General features: G+C 37.3%; 3 protein-coding genes across 8 annotated transcripts in view; 1 reads left to right on the top strand and 2 right to left on the bottom strand.

Annotated features, from left to right (window-relative positions):
- The window catches only part of LOC107083699 (GRAM domain-containing protein 3-like), a 13,564-nt gene extending 3,338 nt beyond the window's left edge, over window positions 1-10,226 (top strand). Inside the window, exons 1-13 of one of the 5 annotated variants that reach the window (XM_015373115.1) lie at window positions 3,639-3,974; window positions 4,714-4,881; window positions 5,778-5,841; window positions 5,931-6,003; window positions 6,092-6,195; window positions 6,281-6,379; window positions 6,586-6,657; window positions 7,006-7,074; window positions 7,210-7,297; window positions 7,434-7,520; window positions 7,671-7,770; window positions 8,120-8,227; window positions 8,907-10,226. In XM_015373115.1, the coding sequence (XP_015228601.1) occupies window positions 3,916-3,974; window positions 4,714-4,881; window positions 5,778-5,841; window positions 5,931-6,003; window positions 6,092-6,195; window positions 6,281-6,379; window positions 6,586-6,657; window positions 7,006-7,074; window positions 7,210-7,297; window positions 7,434-7,520; window positions 7,671-7,770; window positions 8,120-8,227; window positions 8,907-8,925 (1,110 nt within the window). In that variant the 5' untranslated portion in view covers window positions 3,639-3,915 and the 3' untranslated portion in view covers window positions 8,926-10,226. Of the gene's footprint in view, window positions 1-3,638; window positions 3,975-4,710; window positions 4,882-5,777; window positions 5,842-5,930; window positions 6,004-6,091; window positions 6,196-6,280; window positions 6,380-6,585; window positions 6,658-7,005; window positions 7,075-7,209; window positions 7,298-7,433; window positions 7,521-7,670; window positions 7,771-8,119; window positions 8,228-8,906 lie in introns of those variants that run through there. The other 4 variants (XM_015373114.1, XM_015373110.1, XM_015373113.1 and 1 more) reach the window with 4 other exon arrangements.
- Window positions 10,227-12,030: 1,804 nt separating this feature from the next.
- On the bottom strand, window positions 12,031-14,229 carry LOC107083675 (lens fiber membrane intrinsic protein-like). 2 transcript variants are annotated; one of them, XM_015373067.1, is made up of 5 exons: window positions 14,130-14,229; window positions 13,191-13,413; window positions 12,899-13,039; window positions 12,529-12,663; window positions 12,031-12,175 (listed from the first exon to the last, which is right to left on the bottom strand). In XM_015373067.1, exons 2-5 carry the CDS (start codon window positions 13,366-13,368, stop codon window positions 12,105-12,107), a joined length of 525 nt encoding a protein of 174 aa, XP_015228553.1. In that variant the 5' UTR covers window positions 13,369-13,413; window positions 14,130-14,229; the 3' UTR covers window positions 12,031-12,104. The 2 variants fall into 2 exon arrangements, with proteins under 2 accessions (XP_015228553.1, XP_015228554.1); XM_015373068.1 differs by having other exon boundaries at window positions 13,191-13,416; window positions 14,130-14,165.
- Window positions 14,230-16,255: 2,026 nt separating this feature from the next.
- The window catches only part of LOC107083660 (WD repeat-containing protein 47-like), a 16,273-nt gene continuing 15,075 nt past the window's right edge, over window positions 16,256-17,453 (bottom strand). The window contains exons 17-18 of the mRNA XM_015373040.1: window positions 17,264-17,453; window positions 16,256-17,180 (exon numbers count right to left, since the gene is read on the bottom strand). The exon at window positions 17,264-17,453 is cut by the window's right edge and continues 1 nt beyond it. Of these exons, the coding sequence (XP_015228526.1) occupies window positions 17,038-17,180; window positions 17,264-17,453 (333 nt within the window). The 3' untranslated portion in view covers window positions 16,256-17,037. The remainder of the gene's footprint in view (window positions 17,181-17,263) is intronic.

A 17,453-nucleotide genomic window follows, 5' to 3' on the forward strand; every position in this document is an offset into this window, starting at 1 on the left:
TATATATATATATATATATATATATATATATATATATATATATATGCGTATATCTATGCATATGTAAAAACTAAATCCAAATAAAGTGAGACTGTTAAGCAGTACACGCTATCATTAAACATAAGCATGACCTGGTGTCTGCCATTGACTGCTTATCACAACTTTTCCCTAAGTTAACAGTTGTTTCCATTTGAGTATCTTTCAGATTGGAAGACTGCACAATGTGTTATCTATTGAACACTTTATATCATGTGATTAAAAGATAAAACAAGATCTTTTTGCAGTCATTTCAGTAGATAGCGTGTAACCTCACATTACTATTGCAGTCTTTGTATCCAGAACAAAGGGTTGCATCCTTTTAAAAAGCCTTATGAGGATGGTCAGAAGCGTGTTTGTGATGTTTTTATGGTGCCTAAATCTATTTCTGACCCGACTGAACCACAGCGATCATCATCTCGATAGTCGCATGTTTGCACTGGAAACGTGGCAGTTAGGGTTGAAACGGGAGAGTTGAGTAAGTGATATATGATGACCTAAGTGGAGTGACGTGACGAGGACCAGTAAACTATCTTGAGACATTTTATAGAGGCGTCATATGACAATCCTGTGAAGAGAAGCTAATCCTTAGAAAATTAAATGATGCACTTTATTGCATTTCCTTGATCTGGCTGTTAACGTTTGACCTTTTTTGGGTTAATTTTTATTTATTTTATTTTTTTTGTTATTGTTTTGTCAAGCTTTTAGGCTTTCCATACATTGAAGTTGTGCCCCATGGCCTTATTCCTTAATTGAATAGGGACTAAGCTAGCTATTGTTATGCATATCTTCCCTGTTGCTTTTAGGGTCCCCATCAGGTTACAAATGAGAATAGGGTATTGAATAGTTTAGTTTGGTATTCCAGCATGCAAACAGCCCTTTAACATTTATTTCAACCCCCACATTTCCACTTACTTGCTCTTACTTACTGTTTCCACAGCAACACAGTTTAACAAAGACCTAAGCTGGGAGAGTATTTTTGGCTTTGGGACACAATTGTTTCCTTTCTGTTAAAAGTGTTATCTTGCTGTATGTTTCTGGTCTAGGGGTTATTGTTATAATTAGGTTGGAGTTGTTTTCAAATGTTGCAATAAACCAGACCTTTAACCTCCTTGGAGATAGATATTGAGGATATAAGTGCAAAGGTTCTAAGATACTGCCATTTAGCTGCTCGATAGCAAACGAGGCAGCAGAGTTTGTAAGATCACGGAAGGAAAGGGAGACACATTTCAGCATGGAGAAAATGAAAAATTTGCTAAGTGAACAAAGAGCTTTGGATGGATCTAAATGTCCCAGGGATGTAAAAATGTAAGTCGGATCCTTTTATGTAATATTATCTTACTCACTCATTGTAAGAATAAGAAGAGATGTATGTATGGTTTTGAAATCTAGGGACATAAATGTTGTAATTTTGCTGTTGAGAACACAAGGATCCATTTCCTTTTAACTTTCATTTTTTATTTTTCTACTTAAGCCACAAGATAAGATACGTTTTGTTTTCCGAAACTGTCCTGTTTTGTGAATAAGTTACCAGAACATATGCAGATAAAAAATGGCTACTAATGTGTTCTTTTGGTGATCTATCTCCGAACGTGACAGGATAAACAGTACTTTTGGTATATTCCTTTCTTGTGATCTTAAGCTTTCACCAGATATGTTATCAGTTGTTTGGAATGTTTTTGATTTTTCAGGTGGTGATTAAGCTAGTAAGAAAAGTGTTTCTTTCTTGGCGGCGGGGGTGGTTGTTTTTTTTTGAACCAATGCTCTGTGGTTTTGCACTTTAGAGTCAAAGGCCAATTTCCCAGCATGAAACGTACCCGACCCCCCTCGGCCTCCTCTTGCTTTCTATTTACAAAGTGATAATTAAGTGCTTCAGGTGACATGGGGCGTTGCATATGTGTGACTTTTCTCTTACTTTAAGAAAAGCGTTCAACATTGACATCTATGAGGTTTGTATGACTGTGCTGGAGAGAATGTTAATCTTCTTTCATGAATGCCGCTGACATGAAACGCACTGTGAAGTTAAGGGTTACAGGAAGTGGTTGTTAATTCTCATCTGATGCTGCCAGTATCTTTATCAAGAATCAGTCCCACATTAGTCTGAGTCTGTAGATTTAAACCTTTGCTGTTGAGTTCTATTCTTTGAAATTAAAGTCACATCCACACATGGTCGATGTACAGCCATTTTTGAAACTACACATATTCTATGAATCAGTCAGTTATCAGAATCAGACCATTTTTAACCCTGATTTGCTCTGACTGTTGATCTGTGGATTAAATAATGAAAGTTCTGGGGAATTACTTTGTTTAGCTGTATGTTAAACTCAATTATTTTAAAACCTTCCACTATTTCCATGCTTTTACCACATCAACCAACATAAATCACTTTTAATACTTAATAAAATTTCTTTTGGATTTACAGATGCAATCTGAAAATGATTTAAGAGTCAAAATCCGAATGAACAGGTCAGACAAGAAAAACATAAGCAGGAAAATGCTGATTAGTTAATCTTGATGTAAAATCTGGTTGCTTGAATGGATTTCTATAGACTTCAAGAGCTTTAAAAAGGAACTAGTCCACTCTCTCTTTATAAAACCTAGAAAGCAGCAGATGGACTGATGCATGATCATAATCTGCTTAACCTACATTCTTCTTTTACCAGTTTTGTTTTAATTCAGAAAGTTTTAGAACTTAACGCTAAAGTGATGAAACACGCTGTTATCGACTATCTCCAGCTTGTGTAACATGTTAGCTGACAGCGCAAGAACATCTTGGAGTCTGGGACATCATTTACTTCTATCAGGAAATAACGTTTAGTCCTGATAAGAAGAAAAATAATTAATCAGAACGTGTCTGAGCAGTCTGTGCTTGTCTGTTTGGTAGACATACCTCAGCTGAAAATATTTATTTACATACACCAAGCTAACAGCTGAGCACTGATCATTATGAAACTGTTCTTTTTTTGGTGTTGAAGCATCACTCACAGCTGCTTACTCACCCAAAGAATTTAGGGAAAGGGGGAAGGGTTGCATAAAGTGGCTTTGCTGAGGAACAAGATATAGAACCAAGTTATTTTACTCTCCATTCACAATGATAAACATCTATAATGCACTTTGAAGTTATTTTAATTGTTTGTCAAAAGCCAATTACTGGAAAGAGCTTTTGTTAAAAGTCGTCTAACACGATTATTCTTCCTCCTTTGAAACATATTTTCCATGTTAGAGCTGTAAAACAAGTTTCACCACTATCCCACGGTAGTCCTTTCACTATTTGTTCCAAAGTTCCTCCTTACTGCTACTGTGGGGGAAAGAAAAGAAAATATTTGGGTTCTTTTTTAAATTTAACCAAATTCCTTCTTTTATTTGACCATAGCTGTAAAATATCAACAATTCACCCGTTTTTAGATTTGAGGGGTCAGAGTAATTGATTAAGAGGTCCCTCCCCACACTTTGTTTGATATAGGAAATGTATTGGAGGGTTTGGCCTCCGACCTCTCGTACATTTCAACGCCTCCTTTGCATTCTGTGTGTGTCCTTGTGTAAGAGAGGGAGGGGAAACGGCTCTTAGGGGTTTGTTTATTGGCTGGTCTTTTTCACGTTTCTTTAGCTTTGAGGGGAGTGTCTTGGTTTGACGTCAGCCAGCTACGGAGTGTCACACCACTCTCAACACAAAGTGGCTTCCTTTGAATTACCACAACGCAGCCGTAGGTTCTTCTATCAGGACATGACGGAGAAGAAGAGGAACAGTTGGATCATAACTTTGATGGCTTAAATTCTTTTGTCTTGTAGTTAAAATTCTTTTTTGGTCAAATAAAGGAGTAAAGCTCAGATAGTTATTGAGAGAGTTTGTTTTTTTATTTAACAGTCTGAGAACAGGAAATGCCTACTGTTAGTAGGTATATGAGTTTCCGTTCATCAAAGCGATTGAAAGTTAGCAGGTAAGCTCCCTTTGGTAAAATGTGTTTATATTTTTTGGGGGACTTTAAATTTAAGTTTTAGTTCTAAGTTAACCCCGATGTTTTCTAAAGTTTCACTTGCATCCCTGCTGAAAGCCATTTTCATGGAATCAGACATATTATTCAGCCGTGTTCGTTCTGTATATGTGCCTGGTCTGTTCCCGGTCAAGGACACGCCATGGCCTTAAAAATTCATTGACTTTTCTATATCCGCCAGAATTGCTCTAATAGCTCTTTTTTTCCACTACCTTATATTTTTTATCTGACACAAAGCAGCTTGGAAAGCTGCCAGTAGAGCCTTTTGAGCGCTTACGCAATGTGTCCATAAAATGCTTCGGAAAGAGGATGACTATTTCCATCGCATCATAAAGATAATTATGTTGTCTGTCAAACATCAGTTGTCTCTGTTTCAAAATGAGGTGGATGATTTTTTACAAACTTTGTTGAACGACTTTGTAGCAAAATAAGATCAGAGTTTAGACAATATTGTTAAAAAGGCAACGGGTGGTGTTTTTTATTCAGATATTAGCAAGCTTCATCAACTCATGCTCCAACTTGACTTCTACATCTCAGGGTGGAAGAACAGCAGGTTGTCATGCTGGGACATGCCTGACTTCACATTAACTCACCTGGAGAGAACTCTGTGATCTTTTTATATACCTGTTGGATCATATAGAACATGTAATAATCTTTGTTTTTATTTACCTCTAATATCCAGCAGCTACCCAGTGGAGAGCGGCGGGCTGCCTGCAAAAACCAAGAAAAGCAGGAGCAGTCAGAGCAACTCCGCCGTCAAGAAGACAGAGGCGAGAAAAGCCTTGAGTTTGGAGGCTGCTCAGCTTGAGCTGCAGCAGCAGCACAAGACCCTCACCAGACAGATAGCTCTCAGGTAGGACTCGTCCAGAAACTTTACGTACTTTATAGAAAAACTCACTCACGCACATTTATTTGTACAGGAAGAAATGCGCTTTAAAAATTTAGAATGTTTAATTGCTTCTTTTAGACTTCAATATAATTGTAAAACTCAAGATCCTTTTTGACAACCGATATTATATTTCAAATATCTAGCTTAAGAAGTTTGGATTGGCAGTTGCTGTAGATATTTTCTGCCATTTGCTGCGTGCATCACAAGACATGAGCTGACTCTCAGCTGCTGTTCAGTCATGACGCAGACATAAGTGCACAGCCGTTTAAAGGAGTCTGTCTGCTCACATGATTCACATGTCTGAAATAGATTCAGGGTATGATTTGGATGTAAAGATGACGTCAAAGTGGAGGCAATTGTTGAGCTTGTCCTGCGGCCCTTTGGTGAAAAGTAAAACTTTGCTTATTTGCTGTAAAAATATTTTTAGTTTATTTTTAATAACTATTACAACAAGCTTTTCTTATAAAGCGAAATGAAATCCCGTCAAACACGTCTGCTTGCCTTTCTTGGTTACAGCTCTACAAAACTGCTAGCATGGCAGGAAGACTTTTAGTAGAACTGTTATGGTATTTACACAAAGATTTTTATAAAATCAAAACTGTAAAACATGATCTGGACGCAAGTATCTGTGCTTAACAAGTAGATTAGTAGCTCTTAGTCTTGTTTTGCCATCAGCAAAACCGACCAGCTGCTCATGGTTTGCCTGCTGCACTTTTAAACAAGGAAGCCTTAATGAGAATGGATTTTGCACTACTTTGCTACCCACCATGACCTGAAAAATTGTTTTTTTTTTTCTGTCTCAACATTTTATTGCAAAATCACCTCTAAGTGATTTTTTTTTTCTCTTCCCGTCTCTCCAGGTCAGAAACATTTGATGTTGACAGCAAAGGCTTTGAGAGAACAGAGAGCAGCGGCACACAAAGTGTAAGTCAGCACAGACCTGCTCCCTGAAAGAATAATTTATTTATAGGCTTCAGGAAAACATTTTATTGTTTTATTTTTCTCATTTTCAGAGTTTCACCAAGCACAATAAGACATTCCACAAGTTGTTCCCAGACATTCCTGACAATGAAGACTTGATACATGGTAGGTAAAGGGAAAATGGTGAAAAGCAGCATTAAATGAAACCTGGTGGACTGTAAAACTAAAAAACTCTTCATTACGTTTTCCCTAGCGTACATATGTGCCCTGCAGAGGGAAGTGCCCTATCATGGTCGGCTTTACATCACCGACACCAACGCCTGTTTCTATTCCTCAGTTCTGCTAAAGGACACCAGGGTAGGCGTCTATCTAACCCGTCATTCTGGTACAATCCATGTTTGATTTGACTGACGTCTTAACTGTTGGTTTTTTTACTTTGCAGGTTGTCATTCCAGTTTCCTCTATCCACACAGTGAAGAAACAGAACACAGCTCTGCTGGTGCCTAATGCCCTGTCCCTTCGCACCACAGAAGGAGAGAAGGTCAGTCTAACATCTAAAGCGCTTCCATTAGCAACATTCATGGAGGAAATTGAGTCTCTATCGTGCTCTGATCAAATAAGGTGTTGTCTAGCAACATTAACCTTGCTTTAGAAGTCAAGTCAACAGGGTGTGTTTCAATATTTGAGTTTACCACCAAGCCAACAGCCAATAATCTGTCGCTCTTTTGTGTTTTTCTTATTGTTTAGTACCTCTTTGTGTCGCTGAGGAACAGAGAATCCTGTTACCAGCTGCTTCGCTCCGTCTGTCCTCAGATAGAGGTGAGTGGTTCTGTTCAAACTTCAAAATGGATCAAAGAACCAAGAACTGCTTCCGTTTAAAACATGAAACAGCTGTTGGGTAGATTTTGAAAGACAAATGACATTACCGTCAAATTGTGCAAAAAGGGAAAAAAAAAACTGTTAACTATTGTGAAAATATTGCAATGATTTGGACTTTTTCATGTACAAAGTTTAAATGACAGGAAAGGGTTTTCTAAAAGTGAGGTGTTATAAATTACAACAGTGTCTTTTTTTGCTGTTTAAATAAAATGTTTAAAAAAAAAACACTATAGTATACAGAAGAAGGGGGGAAATAATATTATGTCCTTTCTTGGTTTTGTCTTACAGGAGGGGAGCACAAACAGCAGCCCTATTTTTTCCTCAGGTGAAAACAGCTTTGATAAAAGCAAACTAGTGGTGAGAAAACTTAAACCTGCTTTTTTAAATATGAGAAATGTTTTGCATGTACATTTCCTTATATTATTACATTTAAATTGAGAACTCTAGGCTGAGAATTCTTGTTTCTAAAGATGGGATTCTTTCCCTGTGCAGAACTCCAGCCAGTCCAGTTTGGATGACAGCTTGGACGGTTCTGAAACTTCATCTTTGCAGAATCCGCCTCGGCAGAGGGCTCACAGAGGTAGGAATGTTTATTCAACGAAGATCACAACAGTATGGAGAATTAAATGCATTCAAATCTTCTGTTTATTTAAAAAAAAGACATCCAAATTTATTAGTCCATTAACATTTATTCTTTCTCTTATCTCCCTTTCCAGTAGAAGCAGTGCCTAATGGAAACGCTTCAGGTTCCAGCAGTCTGCAGCAAAGTGACAGCTCGTCTTCAGAGGAGCTCTCAGAGTCAGGTAATGTTCACATACACAAGCGGTCATGAATTTGCACAAAAACAAACTGTGCAAAGCTTGGGTAAAAAACAAACTGTGCAAAGCTTGGGTAAAATCTTACCTGGAAAAGTGAATGGGCCGTAATATTTCTGCTGTTTACTCTCCCTGTAGGTGGATGGTGGATATCTAACGTGACTGAAAAAGCCAAGTCTCTGCTGGTTCAGAGAGAGTTCACCTCACTCAACACTCTTCTTTTTATTTACTTGATTTTGTAAGTGGCACCTTCCTTCTAGTATTTTGTCTCCCTCCTTCCTAACTCCTTTAATACCAGTCTTCATCTCCCTGTTTGCTAATCTCTGTCTGCTGGTGCTGAAGTTGGTGCAAAAGGGAAAGCATGAGGCTTTTCACAAGCTTGTAAAGCAGATCGCGAATGATAAAAAAAGGATACAATTCTGTCAAATTCTGTTATGCATGTCAAAGCCATATAATCTCTGTGATCGCATAAGTCGGTACTTTTTCCCTGAAAAGAATTTGGTTTTTTTTATGCTAGTTTGGTGTCGTGTAGCAGCTGGAACAAAGGCTGTAAACAGTGGTCTGATTTCTGCATGTCTGTGTTGCAGGGTGGTACTGCTGCTGCTGTCTTCAGGTTACATCGGTCTCCGTATCGTGGCCCTTGAGGAACAGCTTACATCCCTGGGTGCGCTGCCAGAGTTCAGCTTACAGAGCGGGTAGGATGTCTTTTTAGTTAAATCTGAGAAGTTATTTAGATCCAGATTAATAGTAATGCAACAGAAATGTAACAACCAAAAGTTCTTATAGGTACTAATGATGTGTCATGTAGCAGTGCCACCTAGTGGACAGTTCTGGTTGACTTTTTCTTTTGGTGGTGCAGATTCCCTGTCATCCAGGTCATAGTCATTCCAAAAAAAGTAAAAAAAAAAAACAATAGAGTTTGTTTCCAAGTTTGGAGATGTTTCGCTTTGCATCCAGGAACCTCAAACTCAACGCCTTTTCTGACATTTTGAATTAAAAAAGCTTCCTGGATGCAAAGCAAAACATCTTCAAACTTGGAAACAAATTCCAGTGGTTTGTTTTGTAACTTTTGGTTTGTCTTTTGGTATTTTTTTTTGTTTGTTTTTTAAATTTCTTTTTTAATTAATAGAAACTCTACTTTGGTTCTTATTAATGTCCTCATAGTTAGTCTCTAGACCTCACATATTCATGTTGCACAAAACTGTAAATGTAAGTTGGGATTAAACAAGCAGAAAAAATAAGGTAGAAAATGTATCATAAAGTTCTGACAAAGAAACAAGTTTTGTTTCACTATCATTCTGTCTAATATAAATGTTTTGTTGAAAACTGTTTGTCATTTATATACAATGATCAAATGTTTCTTTCTCTTGATAGGTATAACAAAAACACATAACCCTCAGCGAAGGGAGGAGAGATGTGCGGACCTGTGATTGGAAGATCATTTCTACTCTTCACAGCTGGAAGGCAACCATTATTGTGCTCTGAAAATGGCCTGCACTGTTATGAAGAGAAAGAGTAGCAACCCTGTGCTGAACTTGGAGAGATCTGCTTTCTTGGAGTACAGTAAATAATCTGATATGTTGCAGCTTTGAAAACCCAGAGCCAAGCCAAAAAAAAAAAAAAAAACTCATGTTGCCTGGTTGCAGTGTGCCAGTTGTTCAAACCAAAGCCAAAATGGCTCCAACTCAGTGAAGTGCCACACTAGCCAAGTCAACTGGCACTTTGCTACCAGAACTTTCTCACCATCTGTGAACTGATGTCGCTCATTGTCCTGTTCTAAAGCATGCAATCTGAATAGGGCTATACTGATCAGCATTAGCCTGCTGTAGTGCTTATTACTGCACGTCAACACTGGAGACGTAGTTCTATGCATAGCCAAAGATGCACAAAGTGCACATCTTATGCATGAGTGCACAGAGAGATTTTTTTTCCATCTCTTTAAGCTTTCATCTCGAAGCTGACCATTCAGTCCTGTCTTCGTCTCTACATTCAGCAAGTTTGGGGTACCTTAAAGCGCTCTTTAGTGGCTGTGAGTTGAAATGTTGATTTATAAAATCTCAGCCCAACAAGGCTTCATTTCTTGATGGCCCTATCCTTTCTCTCTGATTCAAAACTGTAGTGATTAACTTTCCTGTTGTTTGGCATGATTTAAAGATGTTTAATGATCAATGCTCAGATGTTATTTTCCTTTAAGACTCTACTGGATCAACGCACAAATACTGAGCACAACAGGACAAGTGAAAGTTGTCCCAAAGGCATCGATTTTGGTCTAAAAGTAGAGTCAAGTCTGTCTGCTTCAGGTGTCTGTTTGTTGTAGCGTCTTCTTGCAAAAATAGCATTTTGTTGTTGAGCGACATGCTTGTTCAGGACCAATTACCAATAATGTATTTTTTAATGTTTGTGTCTGCAGTTATCGACACTGTACTGATTGTGTAGATGCGTCAGCGGGAGGATTAATGAATAGTGCTTAAAGGTCCAGGTTTTCAAATGCAAAAAAAAAGTGGTCCCTAAAAGAAATTTCACTCTGCAAAAAGAAACTAATATGCATGGAAAAATGTAACTTATGTTGTGCAGTTTTTAAATGAACCTTTTGTTTGTGGGGAAGAGGCAATCCAACAAAATAAACTTGAGCGAAAGTAACAGCTCAACTATTAAGCAAGCGCACTTTAAGAAAAAAAAAAAATAAAATCAAACCATGCATTGTGCCTGTCACAACCCCAAACACTTTGGTTTGACTGAAGAGATGGCGTAGCAGATTCTGTGGTGTTTGATGGTGCTAAGCCCTTTTTTTAAAAAGTTGATTTAACTCAGGGTTGGCGGGCTACTTCCTGCCAAGGTTTCAGTTGCTACACTTTGTCATTTCACCATGTTGTGCTCATGATGGGTTTCTAAGTTTTCACCTGTTTAGTTATTCCTTTAGAGTCCATGCAGGGACCTTAATTTCACTTGATTTTAACTGATAAATCTACTTTTATCTCAGAATGCTTGATTTCTTTTCCCTTTCCTTTCACCATTTTTAACTTAACCAGTTATACCAATACTACATTTTATAACATAAGCATTATTTTAGACGCTCTGTCTGAGAAGCAGCAAGTGTGTCAACTTTTGCTCTATCTTCAACAATGCGAGTCCTTTTCATAATGTTTAGCATACTTTGTTCTGCCATGCCATTTACAGTACTGTCGGTTATTGTATTCCCCACCAGGGGGCAGCACATGCAACCGTTGTCCTCAAAAGATCCATTTCAAGACTCTGAAGGGCAATTTTGTGTGATCTTTTTTTTTTTTGCACTATTCAGAGCATTGTAAATAGTTTTGTACCAAATGTTAATACTTTAATTATACGTTTGCTCTCGCTGTATAAATATATTTATTTGCATTGTGTAATTTAAAGTAGTCTCCGTGAGATTGCTTTCTACTGTTAAAAATAAAAAAATTTGAAATTAAAATTTGGTGTGTTTGCCTTTATTATTGAATTAGTTTTAACATTGTTTCTAAACTTCAGGGATAGAAAGAATGAAAAGAAATGGAAACAACTTCCTTAACCGTGGTAAAAATTCTAAGTCAGTTCTGATCTAGAGCAGAATAATAAACCGACGCAAACAAAACAGATTTGTAACGTGGAAATAAAATCTATTATTGCCTGTAGTTTTTGTTTTCACTATGATGTGAGTGTAATTTATCTATTTTTAATAGATTTTTAACTATCTCAAAGACGTTATGTTAAGAACTTGGATGAAAAGGATTAATAACCCTAGAAATAAGGCCTAAAATAATTACATTAGAATAAAGTGCATACTTTTCAGAAGACTGTTAACTGAGCCCCTCTAACATCATCTTCCATTAAAACTGTTTTGGACATCTATCCAGTCTTCAAATATTTTGCAGCCTCTACTATTTTTATTTTTTGTTTTGGAGGGGGCGTTGTCTAGTATTTTTAATATGTCCATCTTTCCATCAGCTTTGACCAGACTCTCCTTGCTTCACCACATGACACCTATGGCAGATCATACTTTTCCTGGTGCCTTTGGTTTCTGTTCATTTAGTTTTTAACACCACAGACTAACTCCTTTTGCAGAAAGAAACTGATGATCAATGCTGCATTTATATCTGTGGAAAAATACACTGCAAAAACAATCTAGAAATAGGTAAAAATTTCTTTAATTCAGTTTTTTTTTCCTTTATTTTTGGCGGTTAATTGGGTTGTTTTGCCATTGTGATTATTTTTTTTCTTCTTATAATATGATTATTTGATATGCTGTTGTTGTAATACGATGCGGTTGTTTTTTTTTCTTTTTTTTGTTGTTTGTTTTGTTGTTTTGTTGGCGTGTTTTCTCTCCTCCTTTCTTCAAGAACTGTTGTTCTTTTTTTAGGAACTTATTTTTTTGGTTTTCATTTTTTTGCAGTGTATTCAGATTTCTTGCATGTTGAGCTTCTTTGTGCATTTCAACAATGTATAGTTGCACTGAACAGACATAAGTTTTTTTCATGTTTTTATTACACTCCTAGGAAGCGAAAGCAGCAATGATCTTCATTCCAACAGTCTGGAGGACCATCTGTGTGCTTTTCCTGTTCAGCTCTCCGGGTTATTTGGAGGAGGGAGTGCAGCAGAGGTCTGCCGATAGGCACAGAGCTGAAACACACCTACAAGACATGGAGATATGCTTACAAAAAAGAAGAAAATGGTATCCATCATTAAGCTTATTAAATAAGGTTAGGTATCTTGATGTCTCATTTTTTTCTATGTTTACTTATTGCAAATGTGTACATCAGATAATTTCATCCTTAAAAAACAGTCTTTTTTTTTAAACAATCATATGCAGGAAGATTTGTTAGACAGAAATCCATATGTCTGTTATTCAAATGGGTTTTACCAAAACTTTAGGATTTTTAGGAATATGAGGTAAAGCAGTTCTGCACAAGGAAGCACAAATTCAAAATAAAGAAATACCCATAATAGCAAACATTGAGTCAAAAACTATATAAAGAACAAAAACCTGCTGCAAAAGCCAAAATGGCAGCCACCCAGCCTATGATGTAGGACCAGGAAAAACGCCAGTCCAGAAAGCGTTTCCCAAAGAAAGTGACGGTCACTCCTGTGTAAACAGCCAAAGCCAGCAGAGCAAGAAAACCTTGAACAGGGGACAACAAATACATTAGTTTAGAGAAAGCATAAGGATAAGGACTTCCTATCTTCTATTGATATTTTAGTTGCTTTAATTTATTTCAAGGATTTGATTTTTAAATTGCATTCAAATGTTCTTGTCTTTTTACTTTGTTCATGGCACATGAAAAACTGGTTCTAAGCTGCTTTTTTCTTTGTTTTTGCAGTAATGACTTTTGCAGTCGTTAAGGTCAGATTGGTACCTGAGAGAACCAGAGCGATGCCTCCTGTCCGGACCCTTCTGTTCTTGGTTCCATTGGTGAAGGCGCTAAGGCCCAGCACAATGCCAGCAAAACAGCTCAGCACTGCCAGAAGCATGAAAGCCCTGGTGGCATCCCAGAAGGCTGAAAAAACAAAAATCACACTGAATAAAAAATTTAAAAATATTCTAGCCTAAGAAACAAAGTTATCCCCTTTTATTTATAGCTTCTGTAAAAATCTTGACCTGAAACCAGTTTAAATCAAACCTCTGGGAAGCTTTTTTAAGGTACATACCTACAGTCATTGTGTGAGCATGGCATTTGTGGTTGATGCAGAACCTCCAAAGCCCTTGATTGGCTGAGCTACCTGAATAGCGGTAGTGCATCCAGAAATCTGTTGCCGTAGAAACGATGAGAAGCACCAGGGCGGCCACGCCGCACAGGGTGCCACCTCCAGCTAAAGTATACAGCATTGTTGATGCTCCTTGAAGCTCAGGGTCACCCTAAATATCCAGGAGCTGCTCGGATCAGAGAGGACAGAGAAGAAAGAAGACAATCAATGATGTTTGCTTTTACGATTCTTTTTCTGTCAGGCATCTATTAATGTCTGTTTGCTGGGTCTTGTCTGTTGATCAACTTCCCCTAGCTACAGTAGGTTTCATTAACTTCTATTTTACAAGCATGTAGATATTTACATGCTTTACAGGAATATTAAAAAGAGCACACGTTTATTGATTAAATTAAAGCACTGGATTTTTCCCCATGCATTTCAAAGCAAACCCACTTGATGTACAAACCAAAGTCATTCCTCTCAGCATGGTGTTTTTTGACAATAGGCCTGCCTGTCAGGCAGTTCAGGCCCATTGTTCTGTAATTCCCCTCTGTGCACAACAAACTAAGTTTCCAGTTCAGAGCAACAGAACTGTCAGCACCGCAACAAATCCAGAAAAAAATAAACATATTTTTACACCCCCTCCATATTACAGCACAGCTTTAAAGTAACTAAAATACTTTGATCATGCCTACAATGGCCATGTGCACCTGAATAAATCATTCTAATGTAAACTGAATGCATCTTCTAATTCTACAAAAATAATAAAAAAAACATTAAACACCATCCATTCTGTCTTTGTAGTTCTTCATCTCTACTCATTTAGCTCTCTAAGCATCTAAATCGATCAACATACTACTAGATGTATCAGAATTACAGTCTGTGTGTGATTCCAGGTTTTACCTTCAGTTTGGCCAGTCTCGCTCCAGAGTTGCTGGCTGTTAAACAGTATGCCTATCCTTTTTAAGCCCCACACCTCAGGCCCTCATTGTCCACCACACAAAAGAAGCGAATGATCGAGCGCAGCATGTGGGTGAGAGTAAATCCCTCTGCGGCCCTCCTCTTTACCTTGTAACCTTCATCACTACATCATCCTGCTGTCCGCTCTGTCATGCTTGATCCTTCTATTGCAGGATTCGTCTTGCAACGACGATAAAGAGCCAAACCTTTTTAGGGTCATACATTCAAAACCAGCAGCACTAAAGTTAGATACAATTAAACTATTAGGGACCAACACCGGTACTTCCAGCGGTTGAGAAAATTAAGTACAAGAAGACAAACGCATGCACTCTGGTACAGAAAAGATACACAAAGCAAAATGTGTGAGACAGAATGTTTATTCTCATCAAACTTACGTCGTTCCCATTATTTGTGACATCATCTATATATAATACTACATACGGCCCTTAAAAAACCCTCCTAAATCATGAACATCTGTATCATTGGTGATGCATTTCCTCCCACTGTGTGGATGCTGCTGTTTCTCATCTAGAAAGTTAATTGAAAAGTACTTCATGCTGCACAGATTAAACATCCTTATACTGTATTGGAACTGCAAAGTGCTGCATTTATGGTAACTTGACTTAACATATTGTTGGTTTTTTCTGCATCCTACTCCTGAGAATTCTCTTTCGAGGAATATTGTTTTCTAATCTGAGGAGAGCTCCAATGGTGGATTCAAAGACTTTTGTTTTAGTAAGGCAGAAATTACATTTTTTACATAAATGAAACAAACATAATAGAATAAGTCACGTTGTGTATCTGTGGCATGTAAGCTTCTTCAATGGAGTTTTTCATACGTAATATTTCTGAGCAATCTGAAGCAGCTGGACTCTTTAATGCTCAAACCCAAAGTAGTAAAGCATTTGGAGCCATGCCATCACTGCTCTTTCTAAACACAAACCTGAAAACAAGAGAGTGGGTCACAAACAGCATAGACAACAGTTGTGCTATATATTTATTCAATAATTTTTATATTTTGGAGTGGAACTTTTTTTATATATAACGAAATTTAAGTATACTCTATTACCAAACTCTATTTACCAAATTTGTTTTCTAAAAATAATTGTAAAACTAATCATTTGATATTTCTTGATGCAGGAAGGATATGTTTGGTTATGCTTTCCTAATTATACTACTTATTTATTTTTGTGTGAGCAAAACAAAACAATATCATAACAGAGAAGCTGTTATGCTTTAAAAAAGCAAACTCACTTAACGTTAGCATGATGATTTCACTCCTCCTGGTTGTGGTGGCAGTAGTATGATATGGGCTTGTTGCATCAAATGCAGGAAGGCTTATCACACTAGAAAAAACCCCCCATCTATAAATAAATAAAAACATCCTAAATTAAGTGTCTTTACCCTTAATTTGAGTTGGTAAATTAGATAGTTTGCCAATGGAATGAGTATTTTACTTTTTTTTTTTTAAATAAGATAATTAAATAATATGCACCTGAAATAAGACAATGTAATTGTAATTTCTTATTTTAAATGTAAATGATCATGTTCTATTGGCAAAATGTCTCTTTTATCTCCTCAATCCAAGAACAAATGCACTTATTTTAAGAAAAAATAACTTATTTAGATTTTAATTTTTTTCCAGTGCCTCACAAAAAACAGAAGTAAAACGCTTTAAAATACAAATTAAAATCTATAATTGGCAGAAAAAAAAGTTGATGCCTTAATTCCAAAAAAAATTGTTTTTCAACAATTCTATTTTATTTTTGTTAGTAGATGTATAAACAACTAAAATGTGCTTATCTCTTGTTTTTTTGTTTGTTTTTCTTTCCAAACATAACACCAGTTTTTACACATCCTGTGGGATGGACTCAAAATATTTACTTTAGTGACTTTGCTGTATGATTGAAACTCAATGAAAAACTTTAGCCTGACACACATTTACTAAACACTTTACTGATAACTGAAGAAAAATAAACAAAGGATAAGTCAAAGCTTCAGTTTTTATGTTCAAATTAATAAAAAAAAACGTTCATATTATCTTTGTAATAGTTTATTTACATGCATGTGTGCATACAGATAAAATGCTGCTGCTGTTTTTGCACTAATGACATTTTTTAAATATTTCTTTTGACTTTAAAATAAAGAAATTTATAAAAAAGGCACATTATGAAATGCATAAAACTTAATGTGTCATCCTTCCACAATGATGAGTCCAGTCTCCTGTTCCCATGGAAACCATTGTCTTGCTGTGCCTTGATGAGACGGGGATAAGTGTGCAATGTTGCAACAAAAAGGTAAACTCTTTATATATTTTCTTCCTTTTTTTTTATCACATTCTGACAAAATATTGATCAAATATTTCTGTGCATCAATAGTAATAAATAAAAAACTGAAATGTGCTTGAAGTGAACTCTGTTTTGTTTTGTTTACTTTAATCCAACCTTTTTATATCAGTACAACAATGTAACAATCAAACACAGAAGGTATTTTAGGGGCCTTAGGAGTCACGTTAAACCTAAATAACAAGTTCAAATATACTTCTGTGTTGTTTTTTTGTTTTTTTTTTGATCATCCAAAAAACTTTTAGGTCCACCTTTTGTAACAGTTGACGTTTAAACTCAATTACACAGACTTTAGAGTGCCAAACAGTGAAAACTCGCACAGATGCACATACAGATAGCATTCAGTCTATGCTGCCTTCAGAATGCATCAACTCCTCACACTATCACTACAGTATAGGTTGTTCTACAGCATCACATTAAACAGCCTAGACCGGGGTGTATGTGGACGCTGTGTGTTTGTGAAGACTACAGCTCTGTCCTTGGTGACGGCTCATTTCTTGAAACCATCAGGGGCTCCGAGCCCAGAGGACGACAGTTCGATCGGCTGATGAGGACAGGAACGTTCGGTCGTGTGGGTGCCACCTGCACTGAATCACCTTATCCCAGTGTTCCCCGGCCAGCGTCTGAGGCAGCGGCTTGGTCAGGTCACCTGGAGTCAGAAGGTCAGGGTTAGCTGCACATGCTCTGCTGCATTTATTTCTTTCTTTCTCGGCCAATGGAAGGCATCGGTACCTTGAAGGTCGCTGATGATGATTTTGTTGTCGTAGGAACCGGTGAGGAGATGATGGGCTCCAGGTGAGAAGCGCACAGAGCGAATGTCGCTGCTGTGGGGGCGGAAGGTCTGAACTATGCGTCCGCCTCGGATGTCGTACAACATGCAGGTGCTGTCCTCCTGACCGGTGGCCAGCAGGCGGCCGCTTGG

Source organism: Cyprinodon variegatus, unplaced genomic scaffold (genome assembly GCF_000732505.1).
Source record: "Cyprinodon variegatus isolate N-32 unplaced genomic scaffold, C_variegatus-1.0 Scaffold80, whole genome shotgun sequence".
In the NCBI taxonomy this organism is placed as follows: Eukaryota; Metazoa; Chordata; class Actinopteri; order Cyprinodontiformes; family Cyprinodontidae; genus Cyprinodon; species Cyprinodon variegatus.

Bases quoted from the DNA above. Each gene is read 5' to 3' on its own strand.
- LOC107083675 (XM_015373067.1), bottom strand. From the start codon at position 13,368: ATGCTGTATACTTTAGCTGGAGGTGGCACCCTGTGCGGCGTGGCCGCC. The intron at 12,664-12,898 runs GTACCAATCTGA...CCCCTGTTCAAG, and splicing joins CATCGCTCTGGTTCTCTCAG to GTTTTCTTGCTCTGCTGGCT. The intron at 12,176-12,528 runs GTTTTTGTTCTT...CATGTCTTGTAG, and splicing joins CATTTTGGCTTTTGCAGCAG to GTGTGTTTCAGCTCTGTGCC.